The 20516-nt window shown below is 39.1% G+C and overlaps 2 protein-coding genes across 9 annotated transcripts in view; both read left to right on the forward strand.

Annotated features, from left to right (window-relative positions):
* Positions 1-15646, forward strand: nudt13 (nudix (nucleoside diphosphate linked moiety X)-type motif 13). Of its 6 annotated transcripts, none has more exons than XM_008438104.2 (11): positions 1-90; positions 302-418; positions 490-1097; positions 4868-5016; positions 5094-5236; positions 5733-5840; positions 5942-6048; positions 6163-6288; positions 14625-14736; positions 15014-15168; positions 15391-15646. In XM_008438104.2, the coding sequence occupies exons 4-11, from the start codon at positions 4913-4915 to the stop codon at positions 15580-15582; spliced, it is 1047 nt and encodes a 348-aa protein (XP_008436326.1). In that variant the 5' UTR covers positions 1-90; positions 302-418; positions 490-1097; positions 4868-4912; the 3' UTR covers positions 15583-15646. The 6 variants fall into 6 exon arrangements, with proteins under 6 accessions (XP_008436326.1, XP_008436325.1, XP_008436323.1 ...); XM_008438103.2 differs by having other exon boundaries at positions 490-1027; XM_008438101.3 differs by having other exon boundaries at positions 490-779.
* Positions 6208-20516, forward strand: part of LOC103482140 (uncharacterized) — a 23778-nt gene continuing 9469 nt past the window's right edge. Inside the window, exons 1-2 of one of the 3 annotated variants that reach the window (XM_017310863.2) lie at positions 6208-6288; positions 20150-20395. In XM_017310863.2, coding sequence (XP_017166352.1) covers positions 20222-20395 — 174 coding nt within the window. In that variant the 5' untranslated portion in view covers positions 6208-6288; positions 20150-20221. Of the gene's footprint in view, positions 6289-18511; positions 20396-20516 lie in introns of those variants that run through there. The other 2 variants (XM_008438111.3, XM_008438110.3) reach the window with 2 other exon arrangements.

Raw genomic sequence — 20516 nt, forward strand, 5'->3', positions numbered from 1 at the left:
AAAGCTCTATGCGAGGCATCAGATCCAGTTCCAACTGTTTCAGCAAGACGACACAAGCAGAGAAGAGGAGCTTCATCTGACACGCCCTCTGTAATGGATAATGAATCATTTAATTTAAGTTGCCTAAATCATTCAAATTTGTAGATTATTTATGGTAAATTATTTGAAGGATGTTGCAGATTGTTTAATATTTGTCTGTTTTGATTAGTACTGGTGGTTTGTATTTTGTTTTGTTTAACTGTATTTGCACTTTGTAAAGTTTATTTTTTGTGTGTGTTATGTACCTCACGGGCTGCCGTAGCTAAATGAGGGCAGCCCCTATAAAAACTGGCAGAATCATTGTACTAATGAACGACTTGAATAAACTGTCAAAGTGCTTGGCACTATCAACACAGCGTTTCCCGGTGAAAGCAGCGAGGTACGTTTTATTTGGTTGTTTTGTGTGTTGTAAGTTTATGTTTATATTCTAATATTTGTATATCTGTTTAGTTTTCACGGTGACTGAAGTAATCAAGGTGACTATGATGACTATGGTGATCAAGATGATTGAGTTGACCGATGATCATCAATAAACAAACCTTGAAAATCACCCGTCGAGACCGCGCAAATTAATTCAAGTGTTGGGGAGCTGCTACACCCTCTTTTTACTCGGTACACGCCTCGAAACCTGGCTTGGATGTCCCGTCAATACTGCAGGGAACACGATTAACCAGCAGGTGGAACCAGGAGTCAATCAGCGGCAGAAGAAGAAGAAGAGATAAGTGGTACAGAACATTCAGGTACCGCACACACGGGCTGACACTCAAACACAAACAGCAGGCCTTTAACTTGCAACCACAACATATGACTGTACACATCTGACCCACTGGATGCTGCTCCCTGTCACAACCGAACCTTTTGGTGGGATTACTGACAGCAGGTCGACACAGAACTCTGGCATAACAGACCAGTTGCTTTGGGTTCCTGTTCATAACCATCAGTCAGGAGGTTGACAGGAAAACAACGGAGAATTGTTTCACAGAACCAGGTTAGCGGGTTAAGCCGGTGTATTTTCCGGGTCCCCTGGCTTAAGTCTCGATTCGGTTTCACAAAAAAAGGTAACTAATAAGTTACCATGGCGATTTCTTTTGTGCAGCTAACCTGCTCCAGACCAGGCTAACAGGCAACTTAATTAAACTGTCTTTACTTAAACAGTTAAACAAGAAATTGTCCCTTCAAAACAAAAACCTCAATACTCAAAAAGGAAGTTAACCATCGGTAAAGCTAATTAAATTCGATATACCTTATACATTCTAAGTTATTTGCACACAATGTACTCAACATTTCATCCATATACTTCCCAGATACTGCAAAAGTATTCTTATATTTAATCTTTATGGGGTTCCATTATGTGAAATTATGGGGTTCCATTTGTATCAAAAATGGAACCCCATTTTTGATACAACCTAATTGCATTACTAAATCAAAATGCTACAAAGTATTATTATTAATTCTGGCAGTATGATAATATGTGCCGTTGGTCTATGTTGCATGTAGATGTTGCATATGTCTACGTCGCATATGCGTTCGCTGCATATGTGTTCGCCGCACATGTCTATGTTGCTTATTTCTATGTTGCATATGCGTTCGCTGCATATGTGGTTCATGTCGTTGGTCCGTGTTGCTATTGCCTGTTCTCTTCGCCATTAAGTCTTGAAGTAGGTCATGTCTGATCAAATAGTTTATTAGATATTAAAAAATGTTGGTCTTTCAATATCAGTGGGTTCAATAGAATTGTTTTCAACATGTTAAGATTTCTACCTCGTATTTTCTTTAGGCATTAGTCAGGGCAGCTAACGAGGTCGAGGGGTCCTGGCCCAGTGAAGGGGGCGCTAAATTTCTTTTTAAATCTGTATATCTTTATTTTTAAGAATTTTCACTGCCGGCATGTATTTGAACTTCTCTTTTATTTACTTCAGCGCAGCTCAGTTTTAAACAAATTCTGTAGTTTTCGGGGTACTTCTAAATCTGCTCCTTAGTCGCATGTTTTTGGGCCTTTTTTACTGCCTCTAGTGGCGTGGGGTGGTAACACAACTAATTGCATTACTAAATCAAAATGCTACAAAGTATTATTATTAATTCTGGCAGTATGATAATAATAATAATAATAATGTGCCTGTGCAAATTACAAACCGGATTCCAAAAAAGTTGGGACACTAAACAAATTTTGAATAAAAATTGAATGAAATGATGTGTAGGTGCCAACCTCTAATATTTTAGTCACAATTGAACACAAATCACAGATTAAAACTTTAAACTGAGAGAATAAGGGAAAAATATATTGTTTCAAAAGTTCATGACATCAACAAATCCCAAAAAAGTTGGGACAAGGCCATTTTTACCACTGTGTGGCATCTCCCCTTCTTCTTACAACACTCAACAGACGTCTGGGGACAAAGGAGACCAGATTCTCAAGTTTAGAAATGGGAATGCTCTCCCATTCATGTCTAGTACAGGCCTCTAACTGTTTAATCATCTTGGGCCTTCTTTGTCACACCTTCCTCTTTGATGTGCCAAATGTTCTCTATAGGTGAAAGATCTGGACTGCAGGCTGGCCATGTCAGTACCCGGATCCTTCTCCTACATAGCCATGATGTTGTGATTGCTGCAGAATGTGGTACCTTGTTGAAAAATGCAGGATCTTCCCTGAAAGAGACGTCGTCTAGATGGGAGCATATTGTTCTAGAACCTGAACATAGTTCTCTCCATTAATGGTCCTTTCCAGACATGCTGGCTGCCCAGGCCACCAGCGCTCATGCAACCCCAGACCATCAGTGATGAACGGAGCGTTGATAACAACTTGGGTTATCCTTGTCCTCTCTGGTCTGGATGACATGGCCTCCCAGTGTCCATAAAGAACTTCAAATCGTGACTCATCTGACCACAGAACAGTCGTCCATTTTGCCTCACTCCAATTTAAATGACTCCTGGACCAGTGCAAACGGCTGAGCTTGTGGAGCTTGCTTAGAAATGGCTTCCTCTTTGACCTGTAGAGTTTCCACTGGCAGCAGCAGATGGCGCAGTGGATTGTGTTCACTGGCGATGCTTTCTGAAAGTATTCCTGAGCCCATGTTGTTGTTTCCTTGACAGTGACATTCCTGTTTAAGGTGCAGTGATGTTTAAGGGCCCGGAGATCACGAGCATCAGTAGAGTTTTACGGCCTTGACCTTTACGCACAGCTATTGTTCCAGATTCTCGGAATCTGCTGATGATGTTCTGCTCGGTTGATGATGATAACTTAAAAGTCTTTGCTATTTTACACTGGGTAACACCATTCTGGTATTGCTGCACTATCTGTCTGCGCAACAATGGTGGAATTGGTGATTCTCTTACCATCTTAGCTTCAGAGAGACACTGACCCTCTAAGAAGCTCTTTTTATACCCAATCATGTTGTCAATTGACCTAATTAGTGTTAATTGATCTTCCAGCTGTGTGTTATATGTTCAATTTTCTTTTTCCAGCCACTTATTGCTACATGTCCCAACTTTTTTGGGATTTGAAGACACTGTGAAATTTTGAATCAACATATTTTTCCTTTAAAATGTTACTTACTCAGATTAAACTTTTGATCTGCCATCTATGTTCTATTACAAATAAAATATTGACATTTGCCATCTCCACATCATTGCATTCAGTTTTTATTCACAATTTGTTTCGTGTCCCAACTTTTTTAGAATTCGGTTTGTAATTTGCACAGGCACATTATTATTATTATCCTAATGCCAGAATTAATAATAAAGACAGTGGCATTTTGTAATTATATTAGTGTTATCACCCCACGCCACTAGAGGCAGTAGAAGGCCCAAAAAGATGTGAGCAGATTTAGACGTACCCCGAAAACTACAGAATTTGTTTAAAACTGTGAGCTGCGCTGAAAAATGAGAGAGAAGTTCAAAAACATACTGAGGATGAAAATAAATTATTCTTGAAATGAAATGAAGATATATCGCAGATTTAAAAAAAAAAAATTAAAATCGGAAATGATGGGAAATAGCGCCCCCTTCAGTTTTCCAGGACCCCTCCACCTCGTTAGCTGGCCCCGACTAATGCCTAAAGAAAATACGAGGTAGAAATCTTAAAATTTTGAAAACAATTTTATTGAAACCACTGATACTGAAAGACCAACATTTTTGTAATATCTACTAAACTATTTGACCTACATGACCTACTTCAAGACTTTTTAATGGCGAAGAGAACAGGCAATAGCAACACGGACCAACGACATGAACCATATGCAGCGAACAACATAGACATATGCAACATAGACATGTGCAGCATATGCAACGTAGGTATGCAACATCTACATATGCAGCAAACACATATGCAGCGAATGCATATGCAACGTAGACATATGCAACATCTACATGTGCATCATCTACATGCAAGATAGACCAACGACACATCTACACATGACTTCTACTTATTTTTGATACAAATGGAACCCCATAGAGATAAGTTTGGCCTGGTTTAACTTCAGACAATGAGAAAAAAATCTGTGTGTCTATTTAGTTGTTGTATTTAAACTTCTGGTTTCAACTGTATCTTAGAGGGAATTACTATTTAGTGTAGCATAGTTCAGTACTGCAACTGCGAACAGAACTTGTTTTTAAAATCCAAATAAGTCATGTCTTAAGGCATGAAATAGATTATTTTCTGACCAGACAAAACTTTGCTTTTTTCTGTAAAATAACATCAGCCTTGAGCTGTGTGAGTGTGCTTCATAGGACTGGGCTGTTGTGTCTCACTGGTTGCACTTAAGATGAACAGTTTTTCTTGTTTTTCTTGTACCATCTGTGTACCTAACTTTACCTTGCTGTCCTTCTGCAGGCAGTAGAACCAGAGCAGCCTTTCCATAACTCTCAGGTTCAGAGCATGATCCAGTCCAGCATGTCGGCATTAAGGCCCCTGAGGACCCTTCTGTTTGGAGGACATTACAGTCTGACCCGGTTCTGCTCAGGCTTTGTGTCCAGAATTAGGTTCAGGAGCTCACATGCAACTGATTGATTGATTGATTGATTGATTGATTGATTGATTGATTGATTGATCTCTTCAGGTACATAAACAAGCTGAAGGAGAATGATGCAGCATGTCTTTCAGCACTGCAAAATGGGCATATTTTCCTGTTTCATCGTCTCATGCCGCTGCTGCAGTGCAGTGTTCCGGAAACCTTTAGACCTATTGCTCTCAGCTACTCAGGTACACAACCTCAGAAAATAAAACAAACCTTCAGATAGACATCCTCAAAAAATTAAGTACAAGATCAGTCACCAAGACAAACCTCTGACCCAGAATGTTACAGACACAACTTGATATAGTACCTCAGACCTAACCCTAATGTAGAACCTGAACATCCATTATCTAACATAGTTGTCTTTAATAATAATAATAATAAATTTTATTTATAATACCCTTTACATATTTAGATCATAAAGGACAGCTAAAAAGAAATATCTTAAGGCCTTTTTTAAAAAACAGTCAGTACATTGTGGTGCCCTTAGAGTGTCAGGTAGGGCATTCTATAGATGTAGAGTGAGAAGGCTCTATCCATGGTTCCTAGTTTGGTTTTGGGTATGTGAAGAAGGTCTGGGTTGGAGCAGAGTGGGGGTCACAAGGGGAGCTGGTGCTTATCTCCAGCAGTCAACGGGCGAGTAGCAGGGTTACCTGATCATTGTTCTTTGGCTTTATCTTCTAGAAGTCCAGTCAGTTCTGCATAAAAGTGGTTCTGATGGATCCTTGCTAAAAGAATCCATTCTGATTGGCTGCTCTGAGCAGAACCATGCTCAGTTCTGTCTGGATGTGGGTAAGAGCATATTGGACGTTTTCTGTCTGTCACTTCAGAGTTTGAGAAAGTTTTTGCCTGATTGAGTTCTGGGGATTCTGTTTGGATTCTGATGTTTTCAGGAGAACTGGATCCAGCAGCAATCATAAAGAATTGTAAGGGAACATTCATGGATCTCAGGAAAGCTTTCTTTCTCCTAGAAGGAGCTGAGGCACCTCTAGTCGCCAAAGTGAGTAACTGCTGCTGGACTTTCTTGTTCTGTTTTTTGTGATGGACCAGAACTCCAGATTTTCTTCATGGAATCTAATTTGTGTTCTGGTCCTGACATCTGTGTGTTTCGCAGGCTCAGGCTTTGCTGCGATGGCACCAGATTAACAGGTTCTGTGGCGCTACAGGACAGCTGACCCAACGGAACCAGGCTGGAAGTCAGAGGACCTGCAGCAGCAGCTCTATTGTCTACTACCCAAAGGTGTTCAAAAAGAACCAAATAGGGTCTTTCTTAAATCTGTACTGGTTCCATCAGAACTAATCAATTCAAAAATCTGAACAAGGACTGTCCTGGAATGGTATCCCAGAACCAGACCAGGGGCCTCGTGTATAAAGCGTGCGTACACACAAAAACTGTGCGGTGCCTTATTTTACGCACAAGTCGGCATGTATAAAAATGAACGTGACGCGAAAGTTCGCAGCAGTCACGCAAACTTTTTCTGGGAACAGTAACAAACTATAAAGCACCAAAATTCACCTAAATACACTGCAATCTGATTCTATCCAGTGTTATTTTGTCTCATGTAAGTCATTGGTCTGTGCGCCGAAGCGCATGAAATGCATCTGCAGGGTACGGTAATTTCATTCTCACTGAAAAAGAAGCAGGGTTGAATCAGTAGATTAGTTTAAGGTGTGTTTGTGTACACACAATCACACATAAATAAGTAGCTGCGGCAAGAGCACACCTTTACGCTGTGCCACAAATTACACGGCACAACGTGATTGTGGAGTGCTTTGGCTCTGATGGAGAACATCACCAATAGAGGGATTCAGGGGAGCGATTGATCAGAGATCATATTGGTCTGCTGGGAAATGTTGATGATAGTCCAGCTGCAGTCATCCTTCAGTTGAGCCATGCCCACTATTCTGATTATTTACATTTTAAAGTGCGGTGGTACCGTTGTTCTATCACACCATTTCATACCGGACCACTTACAGCACCGGTGTTAACGCTATAAAATGAACGCTCTCTATCACCAATGGAGGGATTTTTTTATCTAAATGGGTTCATTTTTAAGAGGGATACAAAGTGAGGGTATTGTGATTTTAGTAACTGCATGTTTACAGGAGAGATTTTCTGTTGTTATTCCATGGAAGCGTGGAACCTTTAAACGGAAATAAAACACTTTTTAATACAAGTTGCTGCTTAACATGATCACAGAACTGGCAAAAATACCAGACAAAGTGAATCTCAGCAACGTCATCAGCCGGTGTAACGCTGAACTGATGCGCCGATGAAGCTACTAGCAGGACCAGAGCTGCGCCAATAAGGTACAAACACTGAAGAGAAGAGCAGCTGCCATCAATAGTTGCAGCCAAGCATGACTTAATGTTGCACAATACAGTTTTACCAAGTTGCTCAAAGTCTAAACTGGCATTGTTGTGCATTTAAGGTGTAAAGTTTACCTTCGACCAAACGCCCCCCCAAAGGCATCTCAGCGCCCCCCTTTTGTTAAAATGTCCGCCAGCGCCCCCTGGCATCCTCTGAAACCCCCTGAGGGGCGGTACTGCCCACGTTGAGAACCGCTACTCTAGTTCGAATAAACGACTACATTCCCCACTGAAAGGTCTCTGACACGCCGTCTTTCTATAAATCCCATGCATGATCCCTTTATTTAAATTTTTTTTTATTTGGATGTTTTTCTTTAAAATGTATTAGTTTTTATTTTTTGTGAGGTGACCTTATGTGCCCTGAAAGCACCTTTTAAGTAAAACATATAATAATAATAATAATTATTATTATTATTATTAACCTTATTGGTAACACTTTATTTGACGGGGGGTGAATAAGACTGACATGACATTAATCAAGAAATCATAACTGATATAAATTTGTTATAAAAGTATTACTGATTGCACTTTAAAAATTAGGTAACTTTATGTTATTAAAGGTAAAGTTTAACAGTAATGATTTATTGGTTAATGTCAAGTTGTCATAACAGACATTTTGAATAATGTCAACTTTGTATTAAAAGTGTCATAATTTACCGAATGACACTTTATGACAACAGTCATAAAGTGTCATTGTTAATGACACATGTTCATGAAGGCTTATTTATGTTCATGAAAGTGTCATGTCAGTCTTATTCAACCCCCTTCAAATAAAGTGTTACCTTATTATTATTATTATTATTATTATTATTATTATTATAAATATTTATACTGCTACAAGTAAGGACCATTGTCATGGTTATTACCTCACCTGGTGGCAGACCTCCGGATATTTATACTAATTTACATATGTATTTATGGGTGGCGCTCTATTTTCCGCAAATTGAGATTTATAAAGGAAAGGTGCACAGGTATGTCTGTGTGCACGGCTTTATACATTCAAATTTTTTTGTGTGCCACACTTTTCTAAATTTGTCCATACGCCAGTTTTTAAAAGTGTGAAAGCTGCGCACTCTGAGGCCCCAGGTCTGAATTGGTGACTTTTCTTGCCCCCTGAACTTTTCCACATTCTCTTAGTCCAACCACAAACTTTGATGCATTTTTGAGATTTTATGGGATATTCCAGAACCAATTAACACATAATTGTGAAGTAGGATGCATGTATAGGTTTTGATCTAAACCAGGGGTGTCAAACTCATTTTAATTTCTGGCTACATCAAGATTATGATATTAACTCTATGTGGTTCGGTGAATAGAGTAATTGTCTTGTAATTGGAAGGCTATAGGTTCAGTTCCAGCTACCTCTTGTCACACGTCAATGTGTCCTTGGGCAAAGCATTTAACAGAGGTGGGGACTCAAGTCACATGACTTGGACTCGAGTCATTAAAATCGAGGCTTGAGACTTGACTTGAAAAAATACTCAAAGACTCGGACTTTGACTTTCACACCATTGACTTGGGACTTGACTTGAAGCTGTTTACTTGAAAAGACTTGATATTTTACCAGAAGTCTTAAAATTTAAAACACATTATTTATAAAGTGGCCCATTAATTAATTTCATTCAATCCGTATTAACAGGCGCAGACCGTCCTTCTTTCTCTTTTTCTCTTGTGCGTAGCTGCAGCACAACCAATCAAATTAACAGGATTTAAAAATAACCAACTTTGCAGGGGGGGGGGGGGAGTGGTAGAACGAGGGACGAAAAAACGCTCAAAGCCATAGACATAAGGATAGACGCCTCATGGACCGCTCTCGCCTATTTTCGCTGATGAGATTTAGGGCGGCCATCTTGGAGCGGTCCACCACTCCACTCAGCGTTATGTGTTTAGCAGCACAATGACGTATCAGCGCATTTAATCGATCATAACACGCTTTTTTGTTACTGGAAACCATATTCAAACATCTATCAAAGTTACATTTATAAACAATTGTATTTTTTAAGAATGTTTTTAATACATTCAGCATATTTAAATATGCTTAGTGGCTATAACAATAGAATAGAAATGGAATAGTCTGATATTGATGTATGATGAGCAGATTACAAAGCACACAGCCGTTCATAATTTATTTAATAAATTATTTAGTAATATCAATACATATATAACTATACAAACACAAATAAATAATGATTAATAATGGCACAAATGAATAATGACTAATATTGAATAATATATATTGGATACATGTTTTCCAGCCGACTAGTTCTAGCTTCAGAGAGATTCAGCAGCTGAGATTGAGTCCAAAATCCGATATGAGATTCATCCGTGCTGCAGTGAATCAGTCTCTTTTTATAGATTCTCCCTCTTCTTCCTCACATTGTGTGTTTATGAAACCTTCAAAACAAAAACGGAAGATTTGGGATGTATCTTACTTTTGACAGAGTGAAAGAATTGCATATAAATAATGGTCTTTACCACCTGTGTAAACTTTGCAGGTGAATGTTATAACACATAAGTTTTATAATATATGTTGTTTCATTTCTAATATTGGCTCTTGTGTCAGATAAGCTAAAGTCAATGTTAGAGAATAATTAATTTTTTTTAGATTTACAGAATTAGCCTTCATAGCGGGGCTGAATCCGTATTACACCAAGCACTGTAGCTAATATTAGCTGGTATCTCACCTGTGGACATAAATACAGTAAAGTAATATTCTAATCACAATATATACACAATAATATGTCCATCTTACTTGTGAAATGTTGTCTGTGGAGCCTCACATCAATAGTCCATAGATCAGGACAACAATATCCCTCAGTGCTGAGGCATCTTCTGCTGTTTTGATTGAGCAAAGTAGGAGGGAGTACCGCTCCATGATGGCCGCCGTATTTCCTGCGCCAGAGCAGCCAATGCGGGGTCTACTCTTATATTATGTCTATGCTTATTAATGGACCTTACCAAGCTCTGCCCAGAAACGAGCTCGAAAATCCCATGTGACTGCATGTCTCACAAACAAAGCCTCGCGTAGCTTAGTTTCTATGTAAACATGGCGTCTTTCATTTTGACTCTGCAGAGTATTTCTGAGTCAATTAGTGTAGCATTTCTGCCGGATTTTCACAAAATATCAGCCACAACAATGGAATCAACAAGTTCATGTCATCTTTTTTGGACAACATCAAGGTGTTTGAGCCACGCTATGCCTCCAACATTGTGCGCGTCACAGCTGAATGCTACCGGTCGATGAGGAAAACAGCAGATCCTCACACCCTCAGCATAAATATAGCTGTGGACAAGATCACTGATGCCTATTGTTCTTGCAAGGCTGGGTAAGTCGGGCATTCATGGTTTTGAGGGTTATTTTTGAAATCAGTGATTTCTGTTGTTGGCAAATGTTTGAGTATGCCTAGGCCTATACACTGTACTCGGTGCTAGCGTGGCTAACATGATTACAGTTTAGTAAAAAGCCTTTTCAGGTCAAATAAAATCTTTAATGTATGTCAGATACAGTACACATTGCATATTTATCTGTTCAGCTAACGTAAGACTGTGTAACAGACAGGCTTCAAGGTGTAGAAGTTGTATCGGTACTGCCATTATGTTGTAGTTAGCTAAAAGGTTTTCATAATGGATGTGTTTATTATTGACTTTATTTTTTTCATTCACTAAACACAAAGAAAGCAAAGCAATAATACTTACACCAGCAGACAATCCTTTGTTCTTATTGATCCTACGACGGTTGAGCTGTAAATGCGGTCGTGCACAAGCTTTGATCCAAGCAAGGCATTCCGTTTCAGATTTTGGAAATCTGTGAATTTTAATTCCACAAATACGATCAGGACACCTGACATCGCCTGTACAGATACCCCACTGACAGTGGAGAACCATTCTTTTTCGAGTCCTGATGCAAAAACTTTCTGCCGGTCTGCTAGTCCACAATGTACATTAGCATGTGTTTACTACTGCAGCTTGTGTTTGTGAGACGGTGACGCACATGGTAGCTGTGCTGTGACGTGAAATGGGCATTAACCAATGAAACGCGGCCCCTGTGGTAAGGTCCATTATCTTCATTTAATTATAAACAGTGCAGTAAAGATATATAACTTACGTTGGTTTCATAAATAATTATTTTATCAATTTTATTGTGACTTGTATGATTACTACAATAGGAATCATTCAGCTTTATGTTATAACTGCATGGAGGCTGTTTGTTGCAACTTATACTTTTATTCATAAACATAACCTGGTTTTAATTAAGCTCCATAAGACGGAGAGACTTTGATATTGTGAGGTTGTTGTTATAACTTGCTCATCAATGTTTTTATCTTCAACATATGTTTGCAGTCTAACTAAGCAAATGAAGATGAAAGAGGAAGCCAGAGAAATCAGGTGTTGGGAAACTAAAGACTTTTCTGTCTCAGAAGAAGCTCTGTCTCCACCAGCTCACCAACCAGCTCTGAAGATGAACCTCCACATCGTCTTCATGATGTAAGTTTGTTTTTTCACTGAGGAGCTAGCTACATTTTCAACAACAAAAACTGCTGTGTTACCAACACCAAGTGTTTATAACATGATTTGATTTAAGATATGGAAAGAATTTTTCTTCCTTGTTAATCTACATTTATCTTTCATTTTTTTTATTTGTTGTTGGCTTTCAGGGCCCTGTGATGGACTGGTGACCTGTCAGGGTGAACCCTGCTCTCATTGATGGCTGCTGGAGATGGGCACCACCAGCCCCCTCACCACCCTGGATCGGTGTGTTCAGATCATGGATGGAAAGATTTTAAGGTAGTTTGTCTCCTTAAGTCCACACTTATAACAGATTCATAGTTAATGCCAACATCAACTGATTCTATGACATTGCTGACTATTTTTTCTACTTCTAACATAACAGGCAAAGAAGACGCCCAGAATGTTTTCCACCCCAGGCATCTGGTCCCAATCATCATCAGTTCTGATGATGTCACATATACAGCGAGTACAAAACGTCTTAAAATTGTATTATTTTTTTATTTGCCATTTTTCTGTCTTCTTTAAAATACAATGCTTTCTATGTTTAATTGCTCTATTGTTAATTTTTGTAGGTTTCTGTAAGGTGCAGTGAACAGGAATGTTCTGTCATTGATCCTCACTTTATGTTTTATTGTCACACTTAAATTTTCATGTTCATGTGTTCACTTTTGATGTGTAAACTGATAATTTATGTAAAGTTCATAAAGTTGTGAGTAAAACTGGACCATTTTAAAATGTCGGTAATAAAACAAAATATTTGAATTACCTTGGGCATCTTTCCATGTAATTGTAGCCTAAAACAATGCAAGTACTGCATGTAATGTACAAAGTATGAATAAAGACTTACAAGTAATTAAAATTGTACTTTATTAGCAATAGCACTAAATCAAAAATAAAAATTAAGTGTAATTTAAATACATTACTAATATATTAGTAGTATATTAAAAGTATATATTTAATATAATTCTATGATAGAATTGGTACACTCAATATGGAATATTTTTGGAATATTTCTCTTGACTACTACATAAAAAATATATATACTTAGAGTATTCTAAGTACGTTCCAAAAAAGTACGTTGAGTATACTAAAAGTTGTAATTTAATACTATTTAAATAGTACTAAAGTATACTAAACACAAAAAAAGTTGTTCCAAAATAGTACAGTTTAAGTACATCAATCAAAGTATGCTAAAGTATGTTAAAATTTAGTATACTAAAGCATACTTTTTTTTTACTTGGGTTCAAATGGTGGTATAATTTTGCTAGAAAAACAAATCAAAATCCAGTCATTTTGCTATCCTTCAGAAATTGCTGTAAAAGTTTTTTTGTTTTGTTTTTTTTTTTTTTTTACACAAGGTATCCTTCAGGATCTTACCCCAAGAAACTACCTTGGGGTAGTTCTGAGTGTTTCTTGATGGTTAATGCAGCACATTATTTTGTGTCTTGGTTAGTGTCAAGCTTGATTCATGCAAAATGTTTTTATCAATACTGAGATGTGAAAGTAGCTGTAGATTTAACCCCACTTGAACTGGCAGATATTTATTTTACCATCACATCCAAATTCAAAACCACTGTGTTTTATTTGCAACGAGTGCATTGTGTGTTTGATTTTAAAAAGAACACATGGTCTATTATTTACACTTGGCATAATTGGAACATTGTTTGGAGAAAAAAAAAAAAAAACGACTCGAAATGACTTGAAATTTCAAGCTCCCGAGACTTGAGACTTGACTCAACTTTTGCCTGACTTGAGACGTGACTTGACTTTGAGGACAAAGACTTCAGACTTAATTGAGACTTGCAAAACAGTGACTTGGTCCCACCTCTGGCATTTAACATATTTGTGTATAAATGTGTGAGTGTTTGAGTGCAATTCAAAAATGTGGCTTTAGTGTAAAGTGCTTTGAACGGTCAAATTGTTATCGAAGTTCAATCCTTTGATTCTTGAGATTCACACAGCTGAAGTTTATTTTCTAACTAGGTAACTTCTAATGGCGGTTGGGTGCACTGGACTCTCACTGAGGTTTTCAGAGCAAATTGAAGTAAATACAAATGCTTGTCTTTCTAAAAACACCATGTAACACTTTCTTCCCATTTTGTGGCAGACAGCCACTTGTACTGAGCAAGATTCTTGTTCTGCTGGAAATTTCTTCCTCTTAAATGTGAATTTTCCTCTCTACTATTGCTACATGCATGCTCTGAATGAAAGATTGCTGTAAAGTAAATGACACAATGCAAGTGATGGCCTATTGGCAATAAAATAAGATGATTTATTTGTCTTCCATGGGATAAATTTGTCTTAGAAGAGGAGACAAAGCTGCTCCTGCGACAGCAATGTTCAGTCATTGCCATCGCTACATGCTGGTCCAGAAGGAGTGAATCCCGTCAATGCAGTCTGACGGGTTTCCTTAGAAACTTTTTAGCTGCTTTGTGTAATAATAAGCTTAGTAAGCTTAATGATTATTTCCTAACTAGGATCAATTGAAATGTGTGATTTATTTTGTAAAGTGTCTCAAGGTAACATTTGCTGTGAATAGCTGCGATATAAACTGAACTGAACTGATTTGAAAGCCATTGCATGACTGAAATGAGTCTGAATTGATCCAGATCAAAGTTAAAACAGAAGCAGAGTTAAGCCAACACATATCAGTGGATATTTGACTGTCAGTCTGATCAGTGAACGGTTTTCCTTCAGATGTCTCCAGTGGTGATTGTCCTGGTGTCTGATGGGAAACGTTGTTTGTTGGGCCGTCAGTCGTCCTTCCCTCGTGGGTTGTATAGTGCTCTTGCTGGCTTCTGTGACATAGGTGAGTCTCACCAGTTGTTGATGCACCCAGTAATGTCCTAAAGCAGGGGTTCTCAAATCCAGACGTCAAGGGCTGGTGTCCTGCAATTAATAAATCTACCCCAGGTTCAATACACTTTAATCACATAGCTGCGCAGTCAGGTTCTCCAAAGTCCTACTAGTGACCTGATTGTTTGACTCAGGTGTTGTGAAACAGAGACATATCTAAAACCTGCAGGACAGAATCCCTGTCCTAAAGTAAACCTAGTATGTAATGTGTGAGTGTGTGTTGCTTCTAGGAGAGACTCTGGAAGAAGCTCTGCGCAGGGAGGTAGCAGAAGAGGTGGGTTTGGAGGTACAGAACATCATCTACAGTTCATCGCAGCACTGGCCATTCCCTCACAGCTCTTTCATGCTGGCCTGCCATGCCACTGTTAGCCCCTCCCACTCTCAGGTGACTAGGCCTTTTAAAAGTTAACACTTGCAAACAGAGTTTCTGTTAAACTTCAGGTAAACTCAAATCAGTCGGGATAAAATAGTTAGAATCGTTTTGTATTGGAGCTCTGCTTTAAATGAGCAGATGGAAAGTTAAAAAAAAAAAAAAAAGTACTGACCGCTGGGAACCAGCTGCAGGTTAAATGTAAGTCACATATCATGTGACCTGTTTTTGTTCCAGCTGAATGTGGACCACTTGGAGCTGGAGGATGCTCGCTGGTTTACTGAGGAAGAAATCACATGCGCTCTGCAGGTAAAAGCTCCACCATGGAGAGATCATCGACCTGCTGCCTGGCTGCCTCCCAAACATGCTGTTGCTCACCGCCTTATAATGGAGTGGAAGGAGCAACAACACAGCAACGACACAGAATGATGTCTCAATGTGTTGAGGAACAATACAAGAACTCATGAAATAAAGTCCTACTGTATTATCCCTACCTACGTCATCTAGAGTCATTCTGAGAGTAAATCATCCTGGTTTACTCATGAACTGGGTCAGAGCTGTCCAAAAACTAGCTGGCATGTTGATAAAGTTCTCCTACTATTATATTACTTATCCATCATCTTACACTCTTGTACCTAGTGGGGATGCACCAGCACGCTGTAGGGGTGCTGGTGCATATCTACAGCGGTCAATGGGCAAAAGGTGGGGTCACCCAAGACACCACTCCATCACTAGACAACACAGGACAAACAATCATGTACATACACACCTAAGGAGAGTTTAGAGAGACCAATCAACCTCACAGTCATGTTTTTGGACTGTGGTAGGAAGCCAGAGTGCCTAGAGAGAACCCACGCATACACAGGGAAAACGTGCCAACTCCACGCAGAAAGACCCAGGCTGGGATTTGAACTCAGTTCTTTCTTGCTGCCAGGCAACAGTGCTACCAACTGCACCATTGCAGCTGTATGTTACTTATATTACTTATTTTATTGTTGAACTTATAAACAGAATATGACAGATTCAACAGGACCTAGCTGTTGAATTTGTAGCACGGAAATGTTCACACAGTAAAGACGGATCCTTTTAGTCTCATTTCAATCTTAACAACCAAAAAAGTTAGAAGAGTCAAAAACTTATTTTTCCTCAGCCAACCGCCATAATTGGAACAACATCCAGGCTATCTTAGAAACAGATGAGATGAACTGACTATGGAGAAATTTTTTTGTGTGTCCCAGCTGCTGTATTCCTCTGGATTAAGTTTTTTTCTCTGATGGCAAACATCAGAGAACATGGTTGTGTGTCTGCAGTTCTCAGAAACAGACACACACTGCTCAAACTTCTGTGGAGCAGAAGTTTGAGCAGTGGAGGTTTCTTACTTGGAGCCTGAAGGGATTCAGGCTGTTCTCCTAAAGCAGTGATCCCCAAACTTTTTCCTGTGAGGGCCACATAACTTTTCCTTTCTCTGGTGGGGGGCCGGAGTCAGTTTGTAAGAGAAAATGTGTTACACGTTTATCACCTGCGCTGCCGGAAATTGTTGGGGGGGGGGTGCGCGTTTCTCGATTGATTTTTACCCAGAAAGCACGGGCAAAAAAACGTTAGTGAAACGGACTAGTATATATTCCATTGAGGGAAAGTAAAGTTACTAACATATGAATTCCTCATATGTTAACAGAAAGGTTCGTTTTGAAGTATAAGCTGCTACTTACAGGCATTGCTTCGAATAATTAGACCTGGAATGCGGCGTTCATAACAAACACGTGTGTTCATCTGCTCTACCGCTAGCAAACAACCGTACTGATTAAATAACATAAAAGTCGAGCAGTTCCCTAAAAGTCCAACAGATGCAGAACAAAACACCCACAGTTTACAGGACACACTTCCTGCTAAAGAAGGAAGGTGGTTGGTGGTAAAGGTAAGGTAAAGAAGGTGGTATTGTTCAGGGGGCCAGACCAAATGTGGAGGCGGGCCGGATCTGGCCCGCGGGCCGTAGCATGGGGACCACTGTCCTAAAGAGACAAACCTCACAATAAATGTCATCTTGTGACACTTTCCAGAAAAAGCCATTTTAATTCAATCACACATTTAATGTTTGAAAAAAATCAGGTTCTCTGGTTCTTCAAGGAATTGTACTATTTTACATTCAACATATCAAAAGTTATAGACTAATGGCATATCTGAGACTTCCTGTTAAATAGATAAAATCAGGACAGGACAGAGAAAACTAGGGAATCTCTCATTTCTGTTACATGACAATCTATAAGACTGGAACTGAAAGTTTTTGAAACGGATCAGGATCATCCCGAGTGATGATACAAAGTTAAACAATGTCTAACGCAGGGGTCTCAAACTCAATTTACCCGGGGGCCGCTGCAGGCAGAGTCTGAGTGAGGATTCCACAAACAACATTTTAAAAATATCCTCAAATGTCATCACCATTTAATTATTTCTCCAATACATGAACTGCAAGCTTTGGCTTTGACAAAGACATAATGAGGGTGTGACAAAATTTAGGGTGCGTTCACACTGCAGCCAGAAATGACCCAATTCCGATTTTTTGTAAGTTTGTAAGTTGCTATTTTACTTAAGTTCGTCCTGGCTGCTTTTAGACAAGCTGTCTAAAAGCAGGCAAATAGTCAGACCTCTACTCAAAAAGCCAAGTTTGGACCTCTCTGTTCTTTTGAATGTCATACCTGTATCTCATCTGCTCTTTCTTTTTTAAATCTTATAAAAAGTAATTTTTAATCAACTACAGTGTTTTAAAAATTTTATTTCATCCTTGAAGTGTTAGTCTGCTATAAGATCCCATCACAGCACTGGGGCTGCACAGTCTGGAGGCTGGAGTTGCCCTTTACCTCCCAGGGACTTGATACAGTGGATCACCAAAATAGTTTAAATTGATTTATTTTATTACAGGCACAGTGCATATTGGTAAGATTTCTGTAAACATGCAGAGTTAGCCAGAAGGCTATTTTTCACCTTCAGTCCTTAGATGGATGTAAAAGTCACCCAGTCCTGCTGTCATGCCTAAGTTACAATGTTAGCTTTCTAGGCTTGGCACTTAAATGGTTTGCCTCATATTTAGTGGGAAGATCCTGCTCTGTAATGATTGGTGACCTGCTTTCTTCCACTGATCCTATTTCTTGCGGTGACCTGTCCATCAATGGACCTCAGTGGTTGTCCTGCTGGAAGGTAAAACTCTGTCCTAGAAAGGAAGAAAGATCTGTATTTGTTTCAAAAAAAGAAATAAAGTATTTTGTTGTGTGGAATTTTTTTAACCTACTGGTATACACTCTGTGCACAATTATTATTATTATTATTATTATTATTATTATTATTATTATTATAAATAGCAGTTATAAGTTTTCCTTTCATGGAGTCTGTCAGTTGTTGATCTTGTTGACGATCTTTTTATGCAGCAGCAACCGCAGCCTCTATATTTATCTCTGATCAGACACTGATCAGAGATAAATCTCCCATTTAAGAAAAACCCACAGGTCTCTCTCTCTCTCTCATTCATTCATTCATTCATTCATTCATTCATTCATTCATTCAGACCTTTACTGGCTAGCCACATAGAGGAGAACTTGATGCTTGTGATGGAGCATTGTCCTGTATAAAACTCATGGTCTTCTTGAAGGATGCTGACTTTTTCCTGTACCGCTGCTTTAAGAAAGTGTCTTCTAAAAACTAGTAGTGGGCTTTGGAGTAAGATTTTGAGTCCATCTTCAACCTGAAAAGGTCCAACTAGCTCATATTTAATAATAGCAGTCCATACCAGTACCTGCCTTCACCTTGCTGGTGTCTGATGTGAAGTGGAGCTCTGTGCCCATCACTGATCCAGCCACAGGCCCATTAATCTGGTCCGTCAAGAGTCACTCTCATCTGATCAGTCCATGAAACTTTTGAAAGATCTGTCTTCAGATCTGTCTTGGCCCAGTCTTGATGTTTCAACTTGGGTGTCTTGTTCAGTGGTGGTAGGGTTTCATCCTTCCTTACCTTGGCCATGTCTCTGAGCTCTGAATATCTTGTACTTTTGGAAAAAGCAAAGAACTGGTCATAGTCAATTCCATGACTCTGCTGTGCAAAGTCGCAAAAGCATATGCAATTGACTCACATGAACAGGAGACTATTTTTAATTGTGTATAAGTAACAAATGGCAGTAAAACACCAAAATGTTGATCAATTGCCAAAAGCTGCTGAGAAAGGAAGAAGGCTACTGTAAACCTATTAAAAATATAAGAAAACATTCACTAAGGGCTTGTTCAAATTGGAGAAATAGGAGTGGAACATTTTGATAAAATGTGGAAAATATTCAAGAGAAAAACTGGAAATGTAAAAGACAATGGAAATTTCAATAACAAATGTTTAATATATTAGTGAAGACTCAAGCACTTACAAAGTATTTAAAAGACAAAAGTTAGCTGGAATAAGTTTAGTTAGTGTTGAGACGCTTTACCAATGTTGAGAAAGAGTCACCCTGTTAGACAAAGGGCCATAATAAAGAGTTACATGTTTGATTCTGTTAGACACGAAGGTTCATTTCTCACGAAAAAGAAACGTTTTCCCAGGCCACAGAGACATGGTGTGATTTCAGGGAGTGTCTTCAGTCCATATAATCAGCTGCCCTCTTTCTCCTCAGATGCTACAGACTTTTTTAGAAACTCTTCTCGGATGTGATGGTTAAAGCGTCTCCTTTCAGCGATGAAAGTGAATAAAATAAGTAAAGTCTGAATGATTTTGTTGGCTCCATGTGTCAATACAAATTATGATTCATCGATCGAGATTTCCATTCCCAACATTAGTTAGTTAGGCGAGTCAAATTTGCGAATTGCACCTCAGTCCAGTTGATGGCGGTAATACACAAAAAATGTAAACTGCCAATGAAACGTCATAGAAGAAGAAAAACATGCACACAAAAACGAAAGCTGTTCTATCCGGAGAAGAGTTTTGTTGTTTTGTTGTAGAACTGCTGTTAATTCACTGGTTTCCTCAGGTTTAACTGGTTTGCAGCCAGTTAAACCTGCTGTGCAGACAGAGCCGCTGACGCTACAGAAAGGCGGCCGCCATGAGCTCCACCGTGTCTCTGCACACTCAGCTTGCCGCCGTCATGGAAGCTCTGGTCAACGCTGCGGTCACTGAAATGGAAAGGCTGGAGGAGGAGAGGGCGCTTTCCAAGGCCCGAGGGACCACAGAGGAGCGGCATGAGACGGGAAGAGTGCAGGAGACCCGAGAGAAGTTGGTAAGGAGCTACGAGCTAATTACCGCGTGTTTTTTTAATGTTGAATGCTTCTGAGTAGACCGTAAAACTTTAGACTCCATTTTGTTTTAAGTGAGAACATACACAGAACTGTAAAACACAA

The sequence above is a fragment of the Poecilia reticulata genome, chromosome 19 (assembly GCF_904066995.2).
Source record: "Poecilia reticulata chromosome 19, P_reticulata-male-v2, whole genome shotgun sequence".
Taxonomy (NCBI): domain Eukaryota; kingdom Metazoa; phylum Chordata; class Actinopteri; order Cyprinodontiformes; family Poeciliidae; genus Poecilia; species Poecilia reticulata.